This window comes from Silene latifolia, chromosome Y (assembly GCF_048544455.1).
Source record: "Silene latifolia isolate original U9 population chromosome Y, ASM4854445v1, whole genome shotgun sequence".
Classification (NCBI taxonomy): Eukaryota; Viridiplantae; Streptophyta; class Magnoliopsida; order Caryophyllales; family Caryophyllaceae; genus Silene; species Silene latifolia.
Genome location: NC_133538.1, coordinates 242,483,584 through 242,506,428, shown reverse-complemented (window position 1 = coordinate 242,506,428; position 22,845 = coordinate 242,483,584). Strand labels below are relative to the sequence as shown.

The 22,845-nt window shown below is 40.6% G+C and overlaps 1 protein-coding gene across 1 annotated transcript; it reads left to right on the top strand.

Moving 5' to 3' along the window:
• The first annotated feature begins 9,171 nt into the window (after nt 1-9,171).
• On the top strand, nt 9,172-20,685 carry LOC141630360 (uncharacterized). Its single transcript, XM_074443191.1, has 4 exons — nt 9,172-9,382; nt 16,357-16,379; nt 18,142-19,052; nt 19,722-20,685. The coding sequence occupies exons 1-4, from the start codon at nt 9,172-9,174 to the stop codon at nt 20,683-20,685; spliced, it is 2,109 nt and encodes a 702-aa protein (XP_074299292.1).
• The last annotated feature ends 2,160 nt before the right edge of the window (nt 20,686-22,845 follow it).

The following is a 22,845-nucleotide window of genomic DNA, read 5'->3' as shown; positions in this document are numbered from 1 at the left end:
TGAAACCATGCAACCATCATTCGTCCATGTTCTACCATACATTTTGTCATCAAAGGGAATGGGCACAAAAATTGTTCAAAAATTTGAGTTCAAGAAATGAAAAGAAAAGTCAAAAAGTTTACAAATTGCATCAAAAGAAAAGAGGAGTAACAAAAATGAAAACTCCTATGCTTCAAATATAAGGCACCCTCATTACTAATTGGGGTGACTTTGAAAATGTTCAAAAGAAAATGCAAAAAGTTGAAAGTTGTCAAGTATTGAAATGCCAAGCATCAAAAGAAATGGCAAAAAGAAAGTATACTCAAATGTCAAATGCCACAAGAAATTAGGGGGGGGGAACAACAACAAAAGCAAACTCCCAAACGAAACTCAAATACTATCGATCCCTTTAATCCATCGTATCCACTTTTGTGCATGGTAGAGAGGGGACGACCCTTCTTCTTGTCTAGGCAAGAGGGGGAATTCCGCGATCCTCCAGTGTTTCTAACACCATAGGGAGTCTATTCTTGACAAAAGCATTTAACGATTGAGGACAAAGGTACCCTAGCTTGACACAACTTGGAGGTGATTTATTGGTATCCTTCTAGGTTTAGTAGTTTGAAGAAATTGCATCTATGAAGGAGTGTGTACCCTTGAATTCCTTCCCCTTTAGATAATTTCCGCCACTTAGATGAGGAAAGTGGCTATTCTTTTGTAGATGCATCCATTACTTGATCTTGTGTGCTTTAATGCTTGGATGTGTCGCCATTTTGGCAAGCCTCACATTGCCTTGTAAGAAGGCATCCTACCTCATGGTTGTCTTGTTGTGAGTTGAAGGGGCGAAGTGAGATCCGCTAATTGCCTCACATCGGCTATATTACTAGGATAGTTTAAATTAAGGTCTAGTTTTTTGTCACCTCTTTACTCGGGACGAATAAAGGTTCGGTTTGGGGATATTTGATGTGAACATTATTTGCGCACATTTAGTCCCCTAATTGAGTCTATTTTGCATACTATTATAACATTCCATAGCCATTTTATCCGTCAAATGCTTTCTATTTTGCTTTCCTAGTGCATTTCGTATGTTTTGTAGGAAAGAAGACAATTAGGCGGAATTTCCCGTCTTTCGTGCATATTTGGAAGCTTATTGATGATATTAGATGGACTAGTATGAAGAGGAGGCAAGAATGATGGCCAAGTATGTAGGAATAAAGAGTATATAGAAGGAGCATAGGGTTAAAAAGCAAGGATGACGAGAAGGAAGTCAATGCAAGAAGAAATTGCTTGGAAACCAAACCAAGGGTTGCTAATTTGGCTCATAAAGTATGCTAGATGGAACGGCGTCGAAAAAACAAGTGATCTAGGCTTTTGAATCACTCCAATAGGAGTCCGGATGAGAAAATGACGTCCGTTTTACAATCCGAGCTCAAACAAAGAAGCTGTCCGCCAATCCGCTCGTCCCGAGACTGAAGACGCTCGTCCCCTGAGACAATACGCTCGTCCCCCCTCCAAATCTGCTCGTCTTTCCTTCCTATTATCCGAGCGTCCCATGCTCAAGACGCTCGTCTTGAAGCCTTGTAATCCGCTCGTCCCGAGACCAATCCGCTCGGATTCCTTTCCAGTGCAACCGTCTCTTTTCTTGCTCCACTAAAGATGCGCATATTTTTCAAAGACTAGCTAAAAGGAGACCGGCATCTCTTTGAGAGGAGCGATTCCCTACCCAACATTTAGCATTGTTATTTACTATTTTACCCTTGCTTAACCTAATGATGCTCTACTATAAATACCCCATTTGTAATAATAAAAAACGAAGCTCTCTTAACCAAATTCCCACATAGGAAATTCTCTTAGATTAGATTAGGAGTAGATTAGAATAGATTAATCTCAATCTTTCCACAAAATTACACATTAATCTTTCCTTAATTATTGTTCAAGTTTATTATTATTGGGTAATTGAAGATTATTGGGTTATTATTGGAGAATTAACAGCTCTTCATCAATTAATCAAGTTCCCTTCTTTTATTCTTTGCTTTATTATTTGGAATCGTCTCAAGTTTGGTATAATTCTTTTACCCTTTACTCTTTATTGTTTATTTCCTCATTCTCTTCTCATGTTTACATTTGTTGTGATGATTGACACCATTAACGACATGTTTACCATGATAATAAGTGAGTAGTCTCTTAACTAGGATTAATGGGTAATTAGGGGAAACCAACATGGGATTAATCATGATTAATCTAATATGTTTTCATAATTAAATTGCTTGCTTGTTGTGATGTCAACCTATGCACATGTTATGTTTGATGAAATGCTAATCCTATGAATCCTTTCATTTTTACCCATCTCTTATCTACTCAACAAGACTTGTAAGATATAAACCAACTCGAGCCTTGTTAGACCATGCATAGAAGTTGAATAGGAGGAAATTAAGTCGACTTGTAGGTGTTGTACAATCTAATCGATTCGGCTCCGGGACCCAACTCTTCCTCTGAACCGTAAGACATAAACCAACTCGGTTCCTTTACAACATTAATTGGTTGCAACTTTGTAAACATGTTTGTATGATCAACACCATGAATCCCCTATGACCCCATGACATCCTAGTGCTTTTTAAGTCATTTGTTTACATTTCTTAGTTCATTGTTTGCTTTACTTTGTTAGTTTCATTATTTAGAATACAACTACAAACCCCATCAATTGTGACACTAGCTTAAATTGAGATAGATAGACTTAGAACCCAAAGCACACCGTCTCATGGATCGACCTCGACTTACCGCTAACTAGTTGTTTATTGAGTATTATAAATGTGTTTGATTGGATGTGACCCGACGACATCACCCATCACTATGCAAGGAGTACTACTCTCAATTCCTATGTAAACTGGTCATGAATGTCACCAGTTATAAGGCTCTAAATCTCGGAATTTATAGAGTAGGTTGCCAATTTATCAGGTCAAGTCTAAGCAGTCAGCTAAATTTTTGACATTAACTCGTAGATATGTGCAAAACTCGGCTAATAACTATCAATTAGATGCAAGGCTTAAGTAAAAATGACAAGTTAAAGTGCAATTTCATCACGGAAATCTACCGTTCCGACTCAACCTATATGCAAAAAGAAACGTGAATTTTTTTGAATTTTTTTGAATTTCTTTTAATTTTTATGGGATTTTGATTTTTTAGGGAAATAAACAAGCAATGCATACAGAAATTAAACGTGATAACAGAAATGCAATAAAAACAACATGCAGACACAAATATGGATGCATAACCTCCCCAAACCAAACTGTACAATGTCCTCATTGTACCCAAAAATAAGGAAAGGAAATGCAAACTAGAAAAGAAGAGAGTGAAACGCGGAAAAACATAAAAGAATACGCGAAGTAGGGACCTCCCCAAACCAGCCAGCAACATGGGAGGTCACAGCTAGCGGCTTCAGAGCAGCTAAGTTGCGAACAGAATACAAGAGTACCTGCAAATTCGCAAATAGCAACCGCACAAAAGGATTGCCAAAACAAAGAGGGCTAAATTGTTCACAGTCTATAGCTGAATAGGCTAATTATTAAGGCACACAACAAAACTGAATAAAGTGTTCAAAATAAATAAAAAGTTCTAGAATTCCGGGCTGCTTCCCGGTAGCGCTAGTTTCAGATAGGTCCTAGCTCGACCTTCTTCTTATCATCCACCGACAGAAATTAACGGCCCGCAATAAGGTTGTTGACTGAATGAGGTTCCCTCAGCATCCATCAGCTTGACTTTAGGCCTCCATACCATCCGAGCAACAGGAGAACAACAACTTATCGCAGTGTATTGGCCTCCGCTTTTTGCCCTTTTGCGCGCTTTCTCCGTGTACGGCCTAGCCTCATCCATTCCTCCGCCTGGGTCATCGATCCATACCGTTCCAGTCTCCAAAGTCAATGTATTATGCCCACCTCCTAGGTCGGTCAACTCATCATGACCTGCAGAAGAAGTAACAAAGGAATTAGCTTTAATTGCAGAAATATCGTCTGAAACAAATTTAGACGACCATTCATTTAAATCAGCAAAAAAAATACTCGATCGAGCACTTATGTAGCCCGATCGAAGTATTTTTTTCAGCATTTATACTCGATCGAGCAACTTGTGTCACTCGATCGAGGACTTGATTTTCCTCATTGCTCGATCGAGAGCTTTCACCCTCTCGATCGAGTACTTCCTCGGTAATTTCACTCGATCGAGCAAAATAGGGCTCTCGATCGAGTGATTGAGTATGGGTAGGCGAGATAATATCCTCATGAACGGTATCTTCAGTATCTATGCCATCATTTTCAGCATCAATAGGCAGAACCGGTCCTTCATAGGTAGTGTCAATCCAAGTGCAAATAGCATAGACCGTTTCAGGTTGCTTAGAGGTTTGCTCGGCCAATACTTGAGCCAGCTGAACTTTAAGTGAGTTGATAATGTCGTCTTTTGCTTGCACAACTTTTTGCATTTGAAGCGCAAGTGTTTTTACTACAGATGTCAACTTAGCAATTTCTTCTTTCTGCCTATTAGGAGGACTTTGTTGCGGCGGCGGCCAAACAAATGGGGGCTCTTGATAGCCTCTTTGCTGAAATGGATGTGGCGGCACATGTGAAGAAGAATGGCTAGCCCGTCTACGCCGCCTGAACACATAGACTACATCATTATATGCTGGAAAAACGACAGCTTTGTGCCCCGCAGTACCGCATCTCTTACAGTGGACCACCTGTTGTGCCGTAGTGTGGAGCTAAGGTGAACCACTCCAAGACTGTCTACTCTCCAGCTTGCCAGATCCTGCATTCTGAGCTTCAAACTGTGCTATAATTCGGAAGACACTAGACATCTTGGTATAAGGGTCAAAGGTACTCAAGCCTTCCCTTTGACGATCTTTATCCTAGAATCCTGTCTAGGTAGGACCTGTAGGACCTATCAAAACAACACTGAAAGAAAAAGATAAAAACTGCCTCAAGGAATAAATCCCTTGAGGCGGAAGACAAATGAAAATAAATAGATAAATAGGCTAATTGCCTCCCCGGCAACGGCGCCAAAATTTGATACGGTCATTTCTGTACCAAAAATAATACCTAAATACAACTAACAGAAGCTAGCAGCAAGTAGGATCGATCTCCACAGGGAGGCAAGGTATCTATCTGTAGTCCGTCTATCTATGTCACAATTGGGGGGTTTTAGTTTGGTTTTCTAAACTAATGAAGGTTTAAAGGGAAGAGCAGTAAAGAGAGAGCAATAAAAGACGGAAAATATAATAAAGATGATCAAATAAGAGAGAACAAGTCAGGATTTCGGTTCACCATGGTAGTCTATCGACTCAGCTACAAATAGCCTAGACAATCTACTGTGAGAAGGATACAGGAAAGGTCCTTCCGGTCCACTTTCTATCCTAGATTTCCACTAACTTAACTTCCGTCCTCATTATGGTAGTCTACTGTTCATAGCAGGGCTGTTCATTCCAATCTTCCGATCCAGGAACGAAATTAACCAAATTTAAATAATTTAGAAGCATGCATTCAACTAAATTGGTGATACAGTTAAATTTCCATGGGGACAGATTATCACATATAAATTATCTAGCCTATTCGCTACATCGTCACAATCCTACCATGGATTCCCTAGTCCTAACATAAAAGAAATTAGCTACTCATATCGCTAGTGATGTCAACAATAACAATAATGAATAAATTAACTAGAGACATGATGCAACAACAGAAATTAAGCATAAACTGAGATTAGGGAAAAATAGTTAAGACAATAAAGCAAGGATAAAAGCAAGAAACTAATGAGATTAAGATTAAGAGGAGAAAAGAGATTACAATCACAAGCGATTCCGGCGTAAAGAACAACCAAAATCCAAGCCCAGAGATCCAAGAGTAAAAGTTACATTGGAAAGTTTAAGGGAGAGATTAAGAGAGTAAGTGGCATTCCAAGATGAGTCAAAAACGCCCTTATTAACCTAATTATGAAAGCTTAAATAGGAAAACAAAATTCTATCACGAAATTAAGCCCAACACGGGTTAATTAATCCCGCGTAACATCAAAACCTCTCGATCGAGTAACTTTATATCACTCGATCGAACAAAATTAAGCTCAAACCACTCGATCGAGTAGAAAATCTACTCGATAGAGTGAACCTTAAATTGGATCTATTCGATCGAGTAGAAAAGGGAATCAATCGAACACAATTGTACTCGATCGAGTACTTTCCAACGCACAATTCCTACTTCGCGCACTGAACGTCAAACGGCTACCATTTCTTCGTTACTTAGGCAAACAGGACGATTCCGGTGGCGTTGGAAATCTAAGAGGACAAGCTTTCATCTCAAATTGAAATCACCTAAAAAATAAGTTTCAGAACTCGAGATATGGCTCTTCAAAGTAGGCACTAGAAATTTGAAGTTCTTCCTTTGCTCGCCTAGCTAACTTACTTCTTTGCGCATCTCAAGACAGCTACATTCCCGCTCCAAATTCACTCTTCCTCAAAATGCATGCTAAACGGATGGTAAAAGGCTCGATTTCACTACTTTCTGGTCCATTTCTGCAAATAGAACAAAACAAACCAAAGTAGCATATTTGGGGCATTTCGTAGCGTAAAACTACGATAATAGTATAGAAATACGTGCATAAAAAGGCCAAAAAGGACTATATAAAATGCACGTATCATGGCACTCGATCGATTAAGGGTCACTCGATCGAGTAAGTGACTTACTCGATCGAGTAAGTCGGTTCTGCAGGTTATTTTAGCCGGGTTTTATTAGCAACGCGTGATTGATATTTAAAGCTTTCCGCCAATTCCTTTATCACTTTTATCTTTTCTAAAACCTCTCAAGAGAGAAAACAAGTTACGTTACTGCCTTTCTTCGCGTTGCTATCAAATCCCAAAGGCTAGGATCGTCGGATTGTGGTGTTCTTTACGCCGTTGAGTTAGTCATGTCGTGGGTAAGATCCTTGTATAGTTTTTATACCTTTTCGTTGATTTTATTTAAAACCCTAATTAGGTATTTTGGGGGATTTCGGGAGTATGATATGTTTTAGATAGTGATGATATGATTATGTGATTATAGAAGGTGGTTTCATAGAGGAGCAATATTGAATCGCTGCTTTGTGACGATCTGGTGATTTGCTTATTCCAGGTAGGATTTCCCTACTCGGTTATTCGTTACATAGTTGTTGGTGATGGTTGTGTTTATTGTTGATCTTTAACGTATTGGTATTGTATTGGTGTTGTGTTGTATAATTGGTTTTGTGATTGTCTGTGGTTCGTGAGGCGTGTCCTTGGCTGAGTGGAGTCACTTGCGGGAGTGGCTTCACGCCCTTGATTTGCCCTTCGTGGAACCCGCCACAAGAGGGGATGTGCACATTAAGGAACATGGGTTTTGCTCGGAATAGATGAGCGGGGATTTGGTGGGTACAGCTGCGGTCCCCAACTGGCGGCGTGGAATATCTGTTGCAATGGGTATTCTGGCAGGACTACACACTTTAGTGTGTAGTCAGGTGTGTGGAGATATAATGGAGTTGGAAGTTGTGTGTGTTGTATCTTGTGTATCTTGCTTTATGTAATCAGTAACTGACGCCGTTTTATATGTTTTGAAAACTATGGTGATCCATTCGGGGATGGTGAGCAGTTATTGAGCAGGTATAAGATGGCTTGCACGAGGGATAGCTGGGATGGAGTCATCACATGTCACTAGAGTCTTCCGTTATATCTTGAACTTAGTTTTCTTTTCAGTTGGTTTGGTTTTGGGAACATTTGTATTTACTTTACAGTTTTGTTTTGGATTTGTAATCACTTAAACTCATTTACTTAATTAAGTATGTTTCTTTATGGTCTATTTGATATATATTGCCTCGGGTAACCGAGATGATAGCATTTCTATGCATTAGGTGGTCTTGGTAAGACACCTTGGTGTATGAGGGTGTTACAAAGTGGTACCAGAGCGACGATTTTAGAACCTGTAACTAATGAACCCAATGAATATAGAGAGTCAAAATAAAATGAATCCGGGTAGGAGTTGTTTGGTACTAATGAAAAGGCTTGGGAGACGTCCTAAAGTCGCGAACTCGCTCTACAACTTTGAAACGGTCACTATGGGGTATCATGGGATCGCTATGTGTTTATTTAAGTTATATTGCATACATATATTGAATGATATGTTGTATGAATTGGTGGATAAGTGAATGTGGAGAATGGAGAATGTGGTGGCGAAAGGTGAGTAGTTTGTATGATTATATGTTGATGTGAATAATGAAATTGCATGATGTTGATTTATAATGTGGTTTATTAGAAACATGTGGATAGGATGTTGCGTTGTGGTGTGTGTATATATATATATATATATATATATATATATATATATATATATATAGTTGTTGTAAAAAGTAGTTAAGTTGAGCACGCGGGTAGCTAACGAGTCAGCATGACTCGATCGAGTAGGGGATACTCGATCGAGTAGGTTGGGCTCGATCGAGTGGGCTAGACTCGGTCGAGTGGGGCATATGACATTTTTGAATAATCGCTGCTGTTTTGGGGCACTCGATCGAGTAAGTTGGGGACTCGATCGAGCGAGGTGTACTCGATCGAGTAAGTGAGAGGCTCGATCGAGTGGGTTATGTGATGCTTTCTGGTCAGGTTCTGGAGTTGTGGTACTCGATCGAGTAAGTGGGCAACTCGATCGAGTGGGTTGAGTTGCTCGGTCGAGTGTGTTCTGCACAGGTTATATACGCGTTGAGTCATGGGATGTGTGTTTATGTTTACCTCTTTTCTTATATAGTTCAAAGATGCCGCCAAAGAGATCCGCTTTGTATGTCAGGGATGAGTTGATGAGTGTAGATGAAGTTGCCAAGATGCTTGAGCGTCAAGAGGCGCTTACCGAGGCCTTAAAGAAGTTTGGTAAGGACAAAGAGGCTGGGGTAGACTTCGCTAAGATGAGTACTACCATAGCCCGTTTCAACCCAAAGGAATACATGAGTACCAGAGCGCCAATTTTGCTCGACAATTGGCATAGGGAGATGGAAAACATCTTGAATGTGTTTCACTATCCTGAGGACTTTAAAGTGGAATAAGTTGCGTTCTACTTGAGAGACGCTGCGGGAGAATGGTGGGATAAGGTAATGGAGACTGCTCTGGACTTGTATGTGAGGCAGGCGAAGTCAGCTATACCATGAAGCGAGTTTAACAGAGCTATGCGCCGAGAGTTTGTGCCTGAGCATGTTCATAGTAAGCTGGGAGAGGAGTTTGATGATTTCAAAATGACTCCGGATATGACTGTGGTTGAGTACTATCATAAGTTTAATGAGAAGTCTAGGTATGTAGAGGATATCGGGTTGAACCAGGAGAGCTTAGCGCTGAGATTTGAGAAGGGCTTAACCTACAAGATAATGGGAGACGTTATCGGTTTGGGTTCTTACAGATGTTAAGGAGGTGTATGAGAGAGTAGGGAGAGCTAAGATATTGGTCGAATGGCCAAGGAGAACAGGGAGAGAGGTCCCGAGAAGAGTAAGGCTGAGAGTGAGGGTGGTGCTCAGTCCAGTTACAAGAGGGGCAACCATAATCAAGCGAGGGCTTACTCATCGAGATCGGGGTTTAGTAGTGGAGCTTCCTATGGGCGTGGTCGTGGTGGTGGTAGTAGCAGCTGGGGTATATCTTGTTATAACTGTGGCGGTGTGGGCCATAAGTAACATGAGTGTAATAGTGCATAGAGAATGCACACTCTTCCTGCTTAGCGCATCGGAAACCACGTTTGCTTTCCCTTCATGGTATATGATATCCATGTCATAGTCCCCTATCAGCTCCATCCACTTCCTCTGTCTCATGTTCAGCTCATTTTGAGTAAAGATATACTTGAGACTCTTGTGATCTAAAAACATTTTAAAGGTTTCTCCATAAAGATAGTGCCTCCAAATCTTGCGAGCAAACACACTAGATCATGTGTTGGATAGTTCTCCTCATAAGGCTTCAATTGCCTAGAAGCATAGGCAATTACTTTCCCATTCTGCATCAACACACATCCTAAACCATTATTTGAAGCATCTTTATATACCTCAAAGTTCTCACACCCTTCAGGTAAAGCTAAGACTGAAGCTTTGGTCAAACGCTCCTTTAATGTTTGGAACGCCGTCTCGCAACTTTCATCCCAACGAAACATGTTCTCTTGCCTCATCAACGCTGTCATAGGTCTGGCGATCTTTGAAAAGTCTTTCACGAACCGACGATAGTACCCTGCCAAACCCAAGAAACTCTTGATCTCTGCCACGTTCTTTGGTGCTTCCTACTTAGACACTACCTCTATATTTGCCGGATCCACAGCTACACCATCCTTAGAAATCACATGCCCCAGAAAGGCAACTTCCTTGAGCCAGAACTCACACTTAGACAACTTTTCATACATCTGGTTGTCACGCAAAGTCTGTAACACCAACCTCAAGTGCTCCTTATACTCCTCCTTAGTCTTGGAATAGACTAAAATATCATCTATGAATACCACCACAAAACGATCCAAAAACTGACTGAAGACCCGATTCATCAAATCCATAAACACTGCTGGTGCATTAGATAACCCAAACGGCATCACCACGTACTTATAGTGACCATACCTCGATGTAAAAGCTGTCTTTGGTATGTCCTCATCCCGAATCCTCACCTGATGGTAACCTGTTCTTAAATAAATTTTGGAAAAGACTCTTACCCCGCTCAGCTGGTCAAACAGATCATCTATCCTTGGCAAAGGACACTTGTTCTTCACTGTAACCCTGTTCAGCTCTCTGTAGTCGATGCACAACCTCAAACTCTAATCCTTCTTCTTTACAAACAGAACTGGTGCTCCCCATTGCGATACACTAGGTCTAATGTATCCCTTATCAATCAAATCATCCAGCTGTTTCTTCAGCTCCTCTAACTCCTTAGGACCCATGCGGTACGGGGCCTTAGAGATTGGTCCCGTCTCTGGTTTCAGCTCCACACTAAAATCTATTTCCCTCTTTGGTAGCCCACCTGGTTTCTCCTCTAGAAAAACATATGGAAACTCTCCCACCACTCGTATCTGATCAGCTGTCGAACTCACCTTATTATGGTCTCTCACATGGCATAGAATCAAAGGACACCCCTTCCTCAGATAAGACTTCAATGTCACCACTGCAATCACTTTGACTTTGGGTTTGACAACAAACCCATGATAAGACACACTAACTCCCTTAGGACCTCTCAAAGAGACTCTCTTTTGGTGACAATCTATTCTAGCGTTGTATTTACCCAGCCAATTCATACCAACTATCATCTCAAAACCATCCATAGGAAATTCTAATAAATCCACTGGAAGGTCAACCTGCCCAACTATCTTAGATACACCCTTATACAACCTCCCACAAGATATGGACTCACCCGATGGTATAAGAACCTCATCTTTTACAGACTCAAACTCTCTTAAACCAAAAAGCTTAGCATGACTCGACGATACAAAAGAGTGTGACGCCCCCGAATCAAACAAAACAAAGGTAAAAACACCATTAACAAGAAAAGTACCCGTGATCACGTGAGCATCATCCTCAGCAGCTTTCTTGTCCATCATGAATAACTTTCCACTGGTCTTTTCTCCACCTCCCTGAACGGTACTAGCACTAGTAGATGGCTTGGCAGCTGACCTCTGGTTGTTGTTAGCTGCCGGTTTCTGACAAGAATTACCGCCATTGCGGTTAGGTCCACCATTGTTGTTACTCTGACCACCTTGATTGTTCTATGACCCAACCGGCCTGTTTCTAGCATAACTCTGAGACGAACCCTGAGAGAAACTCCCTAATGATGGCCTTTGAAAACCCCTTCCCACAACACTATTACACTCATGTCTCTTGTGGCCCACACCGCCACGGTTGTAACAAGATATATCCTAGCTGCTATGTCTTTGATGAGGTTGAGAGATGAGGTGGGGAAGATGGGGATACATGTGATACAAAAAGGGGATGCTAGAGGAGACTTGACAGTGAAGCCAGACCTTTATGATGATATTTGCAGGAAGCAGGCTCTTGTTCCTAAGATTGAGGAGTGGAGAGCTGGAGTAGAGAAAGGGACAGTGTCTCGGTTTTCTATTCATACTGATGGGAGTGTTCGGTTTGATGGGAGATGATGTGTTCCTAATGATGGGGAGTTGAAAAAGATAATCATGGCAGAGGCTCATTGTACACCGTATTCCGTACATCCAGGTGGTGAAAAGTTGTATAAAGATTTGAAGAAGAATTTCTAGTGGCCTGGGATGAAGAGGGAAACAGCTGAGTTTGTGGCTCGATTTTTGACATGTCAGAGAGTTAAGGGAGAGCAGCGATGACCATAAGGTAATATTCAATCTCTTGAGAGAATCTATCACTATGGACTTTATAGTGGGTTTACCAAGGAGCCAACAGGGTAACAACATGATATGGGTGATAGTTGACCGTTTGACTAAGTCAGCTCACTCTATTCCTATAAAACATACATGGAGTAAGTTTCAGTTGGCTAATGGGTACAGAAAACATGTGGTGAGATTACATGGAGTACCTAAGAATATTGTGTCAGATCGGGATACGAGGTTTATTTCTCGATTTTGGCAAGAGTTGCAGGGGATGATGGGAACTACCTTGAAGATGAGTATTGCTTTTTATCCTACAACAGATGGGCAGACAGAGAGGACTATCAAGACCTTGGAGGATATGTTACGAGCTTGTGTGATGGAGTTTGGTGGTAGCTGGGAGGATAGGTTGCATTTGATTGAGTTCTCTAACAAAAGCTATTACATGAGTATTGGGATGACACCGTTTGAGGCTCTGTATGGGTGGAGGTGTAGGAGTCCGAATCGCTGGGATGATAGAGCTGAGGTAGTGGTTTTAGGACCACAGATGGTACAGGAGGTGGTAGAACAAGTTAAGGTGATTAGGCAAAATATGAAAGCGGTCGTGGATCGACAAAAGAGTTATGGAGACCTACATCGCCGTGACATAGAGTTTCAGGTTGGGGACAAGGTTCTTCTGAAAGTTTCTCCTATGCGTGGGGTTATGAGGTTTTGTAAGAAAGGGAAGCTGAGCCAGAAGTTCATCGGACTATATGATATTTTGGATCGTGTGGGAGAGGTTGCTTACCGGTTAGCATTACCAGCGGCTTTGGATCGTGTGCATAATGTGTTTCATGTGTCTCAGTTACGGAAGTATGAGAGTGGTCCCTCCCATGTGCTAGAGGTGGAGAACATAGAGTTGGACGAGTCCTTGTCTTATCTTGAGGTGCCAAAACAGATTCTTGATCGCAAGGTTCGAAAAACTAGGTCCGGGGAAAAGATGTTGCTTAAGGTTTTATTGTCTAATCATGAGGTTGAGGAAGCTACTTGGGAGGCGGAAGAGGCTATGAGAGAGCGGTATCCGTCTTTTTTTTATCAGGTAAGTGTAGTTACGGGGACGTAACCATGTTTCTTTTAGGGGGGTAGGATGTGATCGCATAAGGTTTTGGTATGGTTTATGTTAGTTTTGGTACAGTTATTAGTTTCTTTGAGTTGGTTTGAGCTGTGGTTGGGAGTTTTGTTTTGAGTTTTAGTTGCGTTGTTGTGTCGTGGTTAAGTTAGTATGTTTTGTTTTGACTATGGGTTGAACTTCGGGGACGAAGTTCATTTTAAGGAGGGAAGACTGTAATACTACGGTTTTCTATGCTTTTGGGTACTCTATCGAGTGGGGCTTACTCTGTCGAGTAAGTGAATTTGGTTTTCGAAACAGTTTTCTGCTGATGGGTACTCGATCGAGTAAGTGTGGCACTCGATCGAGTAATGGTCACTCGATCGAGTAAGTGACTTACTCGATCGAGTAAGTCAGTTTCGCGGGTTGTTTTAGCCGGATTATGTTAGCAACGCGTGATTGATATTTAAAGCTTTCCGTCAATTCCTTTGTCACTTTTATCTTTTCTAAAACCTCTCAGGAGAGAAAACAAGTTACGTTACTTCCTTTCTTCGAGTTCCTATCAAATCCCAAAGGTTAGGATCGTCAGATCGTCGTGTTCTTTACGCCGTTGAGTTCGTCGTGTCGTGGGTAAGATCCTTGTATAGGTTTAATACCTTTTCGTTGATTTCGTTTAAAACCCTAATTGGGTATTTTGGGGGATTTTGGGAGTATGATATGTATTAGATAATGATGATATGATTATGTGATTATAGGAGGTGCTTTCGTAGAAGAGTAATATTGAATAGCTGCTTGGTGACGATCTGGTGATTTGCTTATTCCAGGTAGGGTTTCCCTACTCGGTTATTGGTTAGATAGTTTTTGGTGATGGTTGTGTTTATTATTGATCTTTAACGTATTGGTATTGTATTGATGTTGTGTTGTATAATTGGTTGTGTGATTGTCTGTGGTTCGCGAGGCGTGTTCTCGGCTGAGTGGAGTCACTTGCGGGAGTGGCTTCACGCCCTTGATTCACCCTCTGTGGAACCCGCCACAGGAGGGGATGTGCACATTAAGGAACATGGGTTTCGCTCGGAATAAATGAGCGGGGATTTGGTGGGTACGGCTGCGGTCCCCCACTGGCGGCGTGGAATATCTGTTGCAATGGGTATTCTGGCAGGACTACACACTTTAGTGTGTAGTCAGGTGTGTAGTGATATAATGGAATTGGAAGTTGTGTGTGTTTTATCTTGTGTATCTTGCTTTATGTAATCAGTAACTGACACCGTTTTATATGTTTTGAAAACTGTGGTGATCCTTCGGGGATGGTGAGCAGTTATTGAGCAGGTATGAGATGGCTTGCGCGAGGGATAGCTGGGATGGAGTCATCACATGTCACTAGAGTCTTCAGCTGTATCTTGAACTTAGTTTTCTTTTCAATTGGTTTGGTTTTGGGAACATTTGTATTTACTTTACAGTTTGGTTTTGGATTTGTAATCACTTAAACTCATTTACTTAATTAAGTATGTTTCTTTATGGTCTATTTGATATATATTGCCTCGGGTAACCGAGATGGTAGCATTTCCATGGATTAGGTGGTCTTGGTAAGGCACCTTGGTGTATGGGGGTGTTACAGTCTTAGGATGGGTGACCTCCTGGAAAGGTTTTCAGGATGCGCATGAGTGAGGATAAAATGCGCTGGAAAGGACCCGTGGTGATCTGTGGGCCATGTACACATCCTGGCGAGTAATGCGTGAGTGACCGTTCCCGACCCCTAGGTTTGGGTCGGGGTGTTTCAATTGGTATCAGAGCGACCCCGTGTGCGTGTGGTGAGCTTGTGGTCAGGACTACCCGGGTCACCCACCTAACAGGGGAGGATTCTGGGCTTGGCTAGTTGGCTGCGGTCAGATGCTGCCAAGCGCAACGAGGACGTTGCGTTCTTCAAGTGGGGGTGTGTAATACTCCAGTGAACCGAAAACGTTACTCGAGTGGGATAACCCCTTGAAGAGGTTCATTGTTAGGCTTATAATCTGACTAGTGCTTAAAGGAATTGAAAGTACTATTCATATCAACAAAGTGTACTTTCTTTTCTGGTTATCCAAGCGAAAGAACTCCAAAGTTAAGCGTGCTTGGCTGACAGTAATCTTAGGATAGGTGACCTCTTGGGAATGTTTTCAGGATACGCATGAGTGAGGACAAAATGCGCTGAAAAGGACCCTTGTTGATCTGTGGGCTATGTATGCAGCCTAGCGAGCTACCGTGAGTGACCGCTCCCGACCCTAGGTTTGGGCCGGGGTGTTTCAATTGGTATCAGAGCGACCCCGTGTGCGTGTGGTGAGCTTGTGGTCAGGAGTAACCGGGTCACCCACCTAACAGGGGAGGATTCTGGGCTTGGCTAGTTGGCTGCGGTCAGATGCTGCCAAGCGCAACGAGGACGTTGCGTTTTTCAAGTGGGGGTGTGTAATACTCCAGTGAACCGAAAACGTTACTCGAGTGGGATAACCCCTTGAAGAGGTTCATTGTTAGGCTTATAATCTGACTAGTGCTTAAAGAGATTGAAAGTACTATTCATATCAACAAAGTGTACTCTCTTTTCTGGTTATCCAAGCGAAAGAACTCCAAAGTTAAGCGTGTTTGGCTGACAGTAGTCTTAGGATAGGTGACCTCTTGGGAATGTTTTCAGGATGTGCATGAGTGAGGATAAAATGCGCTAAGAAGGACCCTTGTTGATCTGTGGGCTATGTATGCAGCCTGGCGAGCTACCGTGAGTGACCGCTCCCGACCCTAGGTTTGGGCCGGGGCTTTACAACCATAATGAAAAGATTTATTGATGTGTGATTGTAAGAGGTGACAAGGCTTAAAGTGAAGGTCAAGGACTACGAGTTGCCAAGGAGGAACTTCAGTGACACTGGCTGCTTTTGGATTCATTTGTCAAGATGGCAAGAATACTCTCGTTGATGAAGCATTGGTTTCTATTTTTGTTTACAGGTTACTTGGTTAAAGATCTTTTGGTAATTGACTTGGAATAATCGGTTAATCTAGCTCGCTTTGTTGATTTGTCTTTCGGATTTGCTAATCAGGTAGGGATTCCCTACTTAGTTTTTTATTTGATTTATTATAAGTTGATTGGAAATGTGTGATTATCTTTGATGTGGATTATTGTGGTATTTTGGTATTGGTGATATTGTTGGTATTGATTGTGGAGCCATTTTAGGGAGATGGTCTTCACCCCCATGTTCGCCCCTTGTGGCCCCCGTCACAAGGGGGTGTGCACATTAATGATATGGGTTCGCTTATTGCGATGAGTGGGGCTTAGGTGGCAAGGCTGCGGTCTACCACTGGCGGTGTGGGAACCTATTGCGATGGGTAACCTGGCAGGTCTGGGCTGCGGTTCAGACAATTGTATTTGGAGGATAAGATTGTTTATAACATAATTGTTTTGTTTTGATTGTTTTATGTTTTCAAAACCTGCGGTGATCCATTGGGGAATAGTGAGCAGAAGTCTAGCAGGTTGTTGTGAGCTTACTCGAAGGTTGGATGGGATGCTTGTGAGATGATGACTATTAGCTTCCGCCGAGTCTTTAGCTTCCGCTGAGTCTTACACATTTTAGTTTTGTGGTCATGGTTGTATTTCCTTTTAGATTTGGAAATCTTGGTTATGTATCTTTGGTTAAGCTACCTTACTTTAAATATACGTACTTTTATGGTCAATTTGATATACCTTTCCTCGGGTAACCGAGATGGTAGCACTTCCGTTTACTAAGGTAGGCCTTGGTAAGGCACTTTGGTAGATGGGGATGTTACAGTTCATACTCATAGTTTGTGTTTAGTTTTACTTGTTGAGTCTTAATCTATCATTAGTGTCTAATTAGTAGTTTGTTTTGTTAAGATACATTATTTGTATGGGCTTTGAATTTTATATAGTCCGAGTGTCCATTATGGTTTTTCGTGTCAATATCGTCATGTCGAGAATATATATCCGTCGCCATGTATTATGTAAAGCATTCAATTCAATACATACATTTTCATTATTCCCAAATTCTTTGTATTTCTACATGGTAATCCGAGCTACGGTTTTCCTAGGAATTTTATGAGCGATAAAGAAGGCAACGGTGACGACGGTCGTTCTCAGGGCGATAGCGATATTCCACATTCAATCCTACACATCGATTCCGATTCCGAGTCCGACGATATGACGAAAAACTCAGTCCATATTTTCTCTCGACTTCCGACAAATCTGGTGACAAATTGATTGTTGTCGAATTGAAGGGTGAGAATTATGATGAATGGTCCATTAAAATGAAAGGTGCCCTCCGCTCAAAGAAGAAAACTGGTTTCATCGACAGCACGATTAAGATGCCGGCCGACGATTAAGAAGATCTTGAGGATTGGTATATGGTGAATGCGATGATCGTGAATTGGATTTTCAACACGATCGAACCTACCCTTGGTTCATAGATCACCTATGTCAAAGAAGCAAAGGCACTTTGGGACGATATAGAGCAGCGTTTTAGTGTCAGAAACGGTCCAAAATTACATCGCATAAAGGAGTCTATTTCTAGTTGTAAGCAAAACGATAACGAGTCCATCGCTGAATATTATGGCAGATTGAAGCGGCTTTGGGATGAACTCGATAAATACGATAAGAACACGATTTGCAGTTGTGGAGCATGCAAGTGTGGGATCAACAAGCAGCTAGAAGCAAAACGTGATCAAGATAAATTACACGATTTTCTTTTAGGGCTTGGTTCTGATTATTCGACCGTTACTTAGAATCTATTGCTGCAAGAACCTCTACCTTCCCTCAATAAAGCCTATTCGACCCTGATTCAAGAAGAGGGAGTTCGTGGAAGGACGAATGAGCGTGTTGCAGGTGCTAGGGACGGCAAAAATAGGGCAGAACCAGTAGGTTTTGCTGCTCAATACAATAGCGTTCCAGTTGCGGTCAACCGTATGGAGGAAGATAAGAAGAAAGAAGGAGAAACTACTCGACCTTATTACGATGGTTGCAATAAATTTGGGCACACTCATGCTAGATGTTTCGACATTATAGGCTATCCAAAGGGATGGAGAGATAGAACCCGCGGTGGAGGACGGGGAGGCCGTGGTAACAGCAGAGGCGGTGGCAGAGGCGCGGGAAATAGCGCCCGTGTGAATGACAGTGCCGAGAGCCAAGAAGAGTATGTTACTGTTTTGAAAGAGAAATGGGAAGCATTCGTTAATCACTCAAAGGGATCGACTTCCAACACTCGAATGAATGGTAAGACGGAATTTGAAATTTTTTGGTTACTCGATTCTGGTGCCACGCATCACATGACAGGTTGCTACGATTTATTGGAGAATTTGCAAGAGATTGAGCCTTGCATGATAACACTTCCCAATGGGAAGCATGCTAGGGCAACTAAGAAAGGCAGTGCAAAATTGTTCGATGATTTAATTTTAACCAATATGTTATTTGTGCCCGACTTTCATCGCAACCTTGTCTCGGTTTTTCAGCTGATGTTAGAGCTTAATTGTACGGTCAATTTCACTAATGATAATTCCGTTTTGCAGGACCGTGTATCGATGAAGATAATTGGCAAGGGTGAACAAAGAGGGAGGCTATACTCACTTCGGGGAGCTGTTAAGCCGCGTGTAATGGCTTGCCGAAAGGAAGGAAATGATGGGAATTTGTGGCATCTCCGGTTGGGACATCCTTCGAAGAAAGTAGTTAGTCTTTTACCTTTTGATAATAATAAGCATGTTTCGGATATTTGTGACGTTTGTTTGCGTGCTAAACAGACAAGAGAACAATTCACTAGTAGTACAAATAAAGCAAAAGCTATTTTTGAATTAATCCATTGCAATTTGTGGGGTGATTATCGTACTCCGTCATCTTGTGGAGGCCGATATTTTTTGACTATTTTGGATGATTTTTCACGGGGTGTTTGGGTTTATTTGATTAAAAGAAAGGATGAAGTAAACCAATTGTTGCAAAATTTCGTTGTCATGGCCAAACGACAATTTAATATGGATGTTAAAGTGGTTCGAACGGATAATGGGGGTGAGTTTAAAAGTCTTAAAAATTATTTTGATACTCATGGCATTATTTATCAAACCACATGTCCGGGTACTTCACAGTAGAACGGGAGAGTGGAGAGAAAACATCGTCACATTGTTAATGTGGCGAGGGCATTACGTTTCCAAGCTAACCTTCCTATTGATTTTTGCGGAGAATGCATTTTAAGTGCGGCCTATTTAATAAATCGAACTCCTTCGGTACTGCTTAAGGGTTGTACTCCGTATGAATTGCTTTTTGGTAAGAAGCCTAATTATGAAAATTTGCGTGTTTTTGGTTGTCTATGTTATGTCAGACATCCACGCAAAGACGGTGATAAGTTTGAGTCTAGAAGTAGGCGTTGCATTTTAGTCGGTTTTCCCTTTGGTCGGAAAGGATGGGAGGTTTATGACTTAGATACAAAACAATTCTTTGTGTCTAGGGATGTTGTTTTTGATGAGTTGATTTTTCCATATAGAGTCGATAATATGGATAATACTACTCATAAGCATGATTTATTTGACGTTGATGATGATGCGGAATTTATTTTGACGGATGTGGATGTCGACCCACATGTTGAGCGTGTTGTTGAACGCGCTGAGGAAACGGGAGTGGCTGACCGTGAAGCAGCTGCTCCTGGAAACGCCATTGGGCAGTTAACCCAGCAGGCCGAGGAAGTAGAGTATGGGAGAGGTAAACGGGCACATATACCATGGTCTAGATACAGTGACGATGAGTATGTGACAGTGGGTGGTCGGGTCATAAGCAACACCGAAAAGTATAGCTCCTCTCCTAGTGATCTCATGCCTTCGTCTGCATCAGGTGCGCCGTATTCCTTAACGCATTTTATTTCTAGTGATAAGTTTTCTGTACGACACCGCTCTTTTGTTGCAGCTATTGATGGTAATGTAGAGCCCAGGTCGTTTCGTGAAGCCATGAAAGATAATCACTGGTGTGATGCCATGAACCATGAAATTGAAGCTTTAATTCGTAATGGGACATGGGAAATAGTTGATTTACCTAAGGGTAAAAAAGCGATTGGCAATAAATGGGTCTACAAAGTGAAGCTCAAAGCTGATGGATCGGTGGTACGGTTTAAAGCTCGTCTTGTGGTACTCGGAAATAGACAAGAGGAGGGCGTAGATTTTTTTGAGACATTTGCTTCGACTGCGAAAATGGTAACCGTCCGTACTTTCCTTGCTCTAGCTGCTTCCAAACGTTGGGAATTGCATCAAATGGATGTGCATAATGCTTTCCTTCACGGTGATTTGGAAGAATAGGTATATATGTGTTTACCACAAGGTTATTCCGTTGATACACCAGGCAAGGTATGTCGTCTTAAGAGGTCTTTATATGGGCTCTGACAAGCTTCTCGATGTTGGTTTGAAAAATTATCTACCTCTCTTTTGGCTTGTGGTTTTACCCAATGTTTATCCAATTATTCTTTATTTGCTTATCGGTCGAATGGAGTGGAAGTATACATAATTTGTATGTCGTTGATCTTGTTGTTGGTGGCAATGATGCAGAATCGATCCGTCATGTTAAAGAATATCTTAGTTCTTATTTTCATATAAAGGACCTTGGTGTGTTGAAATATTTTCTTGGCATTGAAGTGGCTGTTGGAGCTTGTGTCCTCCACAAATTAGTGTGATAACATTTGTAAATCTCTTACAGGTTCACAAGGGTATACTTCGTATATTTAATCAAATGATTAACGTTTACCTAATAACGGTTGGCTTGCTAGAAAGTTTGACGTTATTATCATACAGATGGCGGTGATCAACTGGTCCCTAAAGGTCACACCTATAGGATGTGTTTGAGAAATGTGGTTATAGAAATATAATCACATTGATGCCCAAAATGACTAAAAAGTTAGTCGATGTGTTGATGAGATAATTGTTTAATGAAAATTAAATAATATTAGTTGAGACGAATTAACTGTCAATTCGTAAATTAAATATAATAAGTTATATTTAATTAAATATATATAATGTGAGTTTTGACGAATTAATCTGTTAATTCGTAACTAAATATAATCAGTTGTATTTAATATCAACAAGATGAATGTGTCATAGTGGTAATAGTGAGGGTACACATACCAAGAGGTCATGGGTTCGATCCTCACTAGATGACAATTCAACACATATTATATATTTTTGGAAAGACCAAAAATAAGGAGTGATAGTCCTTATTTCGGTCGATGGCGAAAATTAGGAAAGTATTATTCTTTCCTAATTAACTCGATAATTCGGTCAGTATAAAAAGAAAGGGAGAGAATTATTTCTACCCTAATACTTTTTCTTGACCTTGCCTCCTCTCTCTCATCAAAAAACACAAAAACAACTAAATTTTACAGAAAATTTTAGATCGATTTCTAGCATAATCAAAGGGCATATCTCAGATCGTCTTGGGTGCAACTAATAGGCGAATATCAATTTTGATATTGTTCTTAGGCCAATTTTGCTAGGACCGAAGGTTAATTCTAAATCCTTATACTTTGTTTATGTATTTTGTCTATGACCTTTAATCATCATTGTTAAATTCGTTATAATCCTTCTAGTTTAAGGGAAGTATACAGATTATTTCCCACAAGTGGTATCAGAGCACTAGGCCACGATTTTAATCTTGATGATTTTCATAAATTTGTATGTGAACAATAGGATTTTTGAAAAAAAAAAAATTTAGGGTTTCGAATTTTTTTTGTGGTTCGAAAAAAAAAATTTTTCTTTTTTTTTCTTTCAGTTTGATGATATTTTTCCATTCTATTTTTCATATTATAGTTTATAATCAGTTAAAATTATCATATGAAGAATTGGTAGTTTTTGATTTAATGCAGATTAAGTTAAAATTAAATGGAATCGTCATGTTTATGATAAAAAGATTGTTTTTGCTATATAGTTTTTGGCATATAAATTAATCATGTTTATTATTTCATATGCTAAATCATGTTCTAATAGCAAAGGTAAACAATTTAGTCATCAAATCTTGTTTTAGGGCATATTGCCGCAAAAGAAAGAAAAAAAAAAAGGGAGGCCGTTTTTTAGGGTTTGCCGTATAAATAAAAAAAAAAAAAATTTGTTTTTGTTTTTTGGTAAACCGAGAAAGAAAAAAAAAAAGAAGGAAAGTTTTTTTTTTGCCTTATTGCCGAAAAAGAAAAAAAAAACAATATGGAAAGTTTTTTTTTCTTGTTTTTCCTAATTGCCGAATAAAAAAAAGGGGCTGTTATTTTTTTCAGCCGTGTGGAGCTGAAATTATAAAAAAAAAAAAAAAATTCTTGTTGTTTTTATTTTTCAGCCGAGACCAATTTATAATTGGTTTTTGTTTTTTTATATTTATTTTGGCCAATTAGTTATTGTGAATCGGTTCACAATTTAAAGATACCGAGTTATTTTAAAGCAGTTTGAAATTTAGACGGATAGAATTCATATTACAAGTTTAAT

Bases quoted from the DNA above. Each gene is read 5' to 3' on its own strand.
- LOC141630360 (XM_074443191.1), top strand. From the start codon at position 9,172: ATGCGCCGAGAGTTTGTGCCTGAGCATGTTCATAGTAAGCTGGGAGAG. The intron at 9,383-16,356 runs GTTTGGGTTCTT...TTTTGTTTACAG, and splicing joins GATAATGGGAGACGTTATCG to GTTACTTGGTTAAAGATCTT. The intron at 19,053-19,721 runs GTTGGGACATCC...ATGTTATGTCAG, and splicing joins GGGAATTTGTGGCATCTCCG to ACATCCACGCAAAGACGGTG.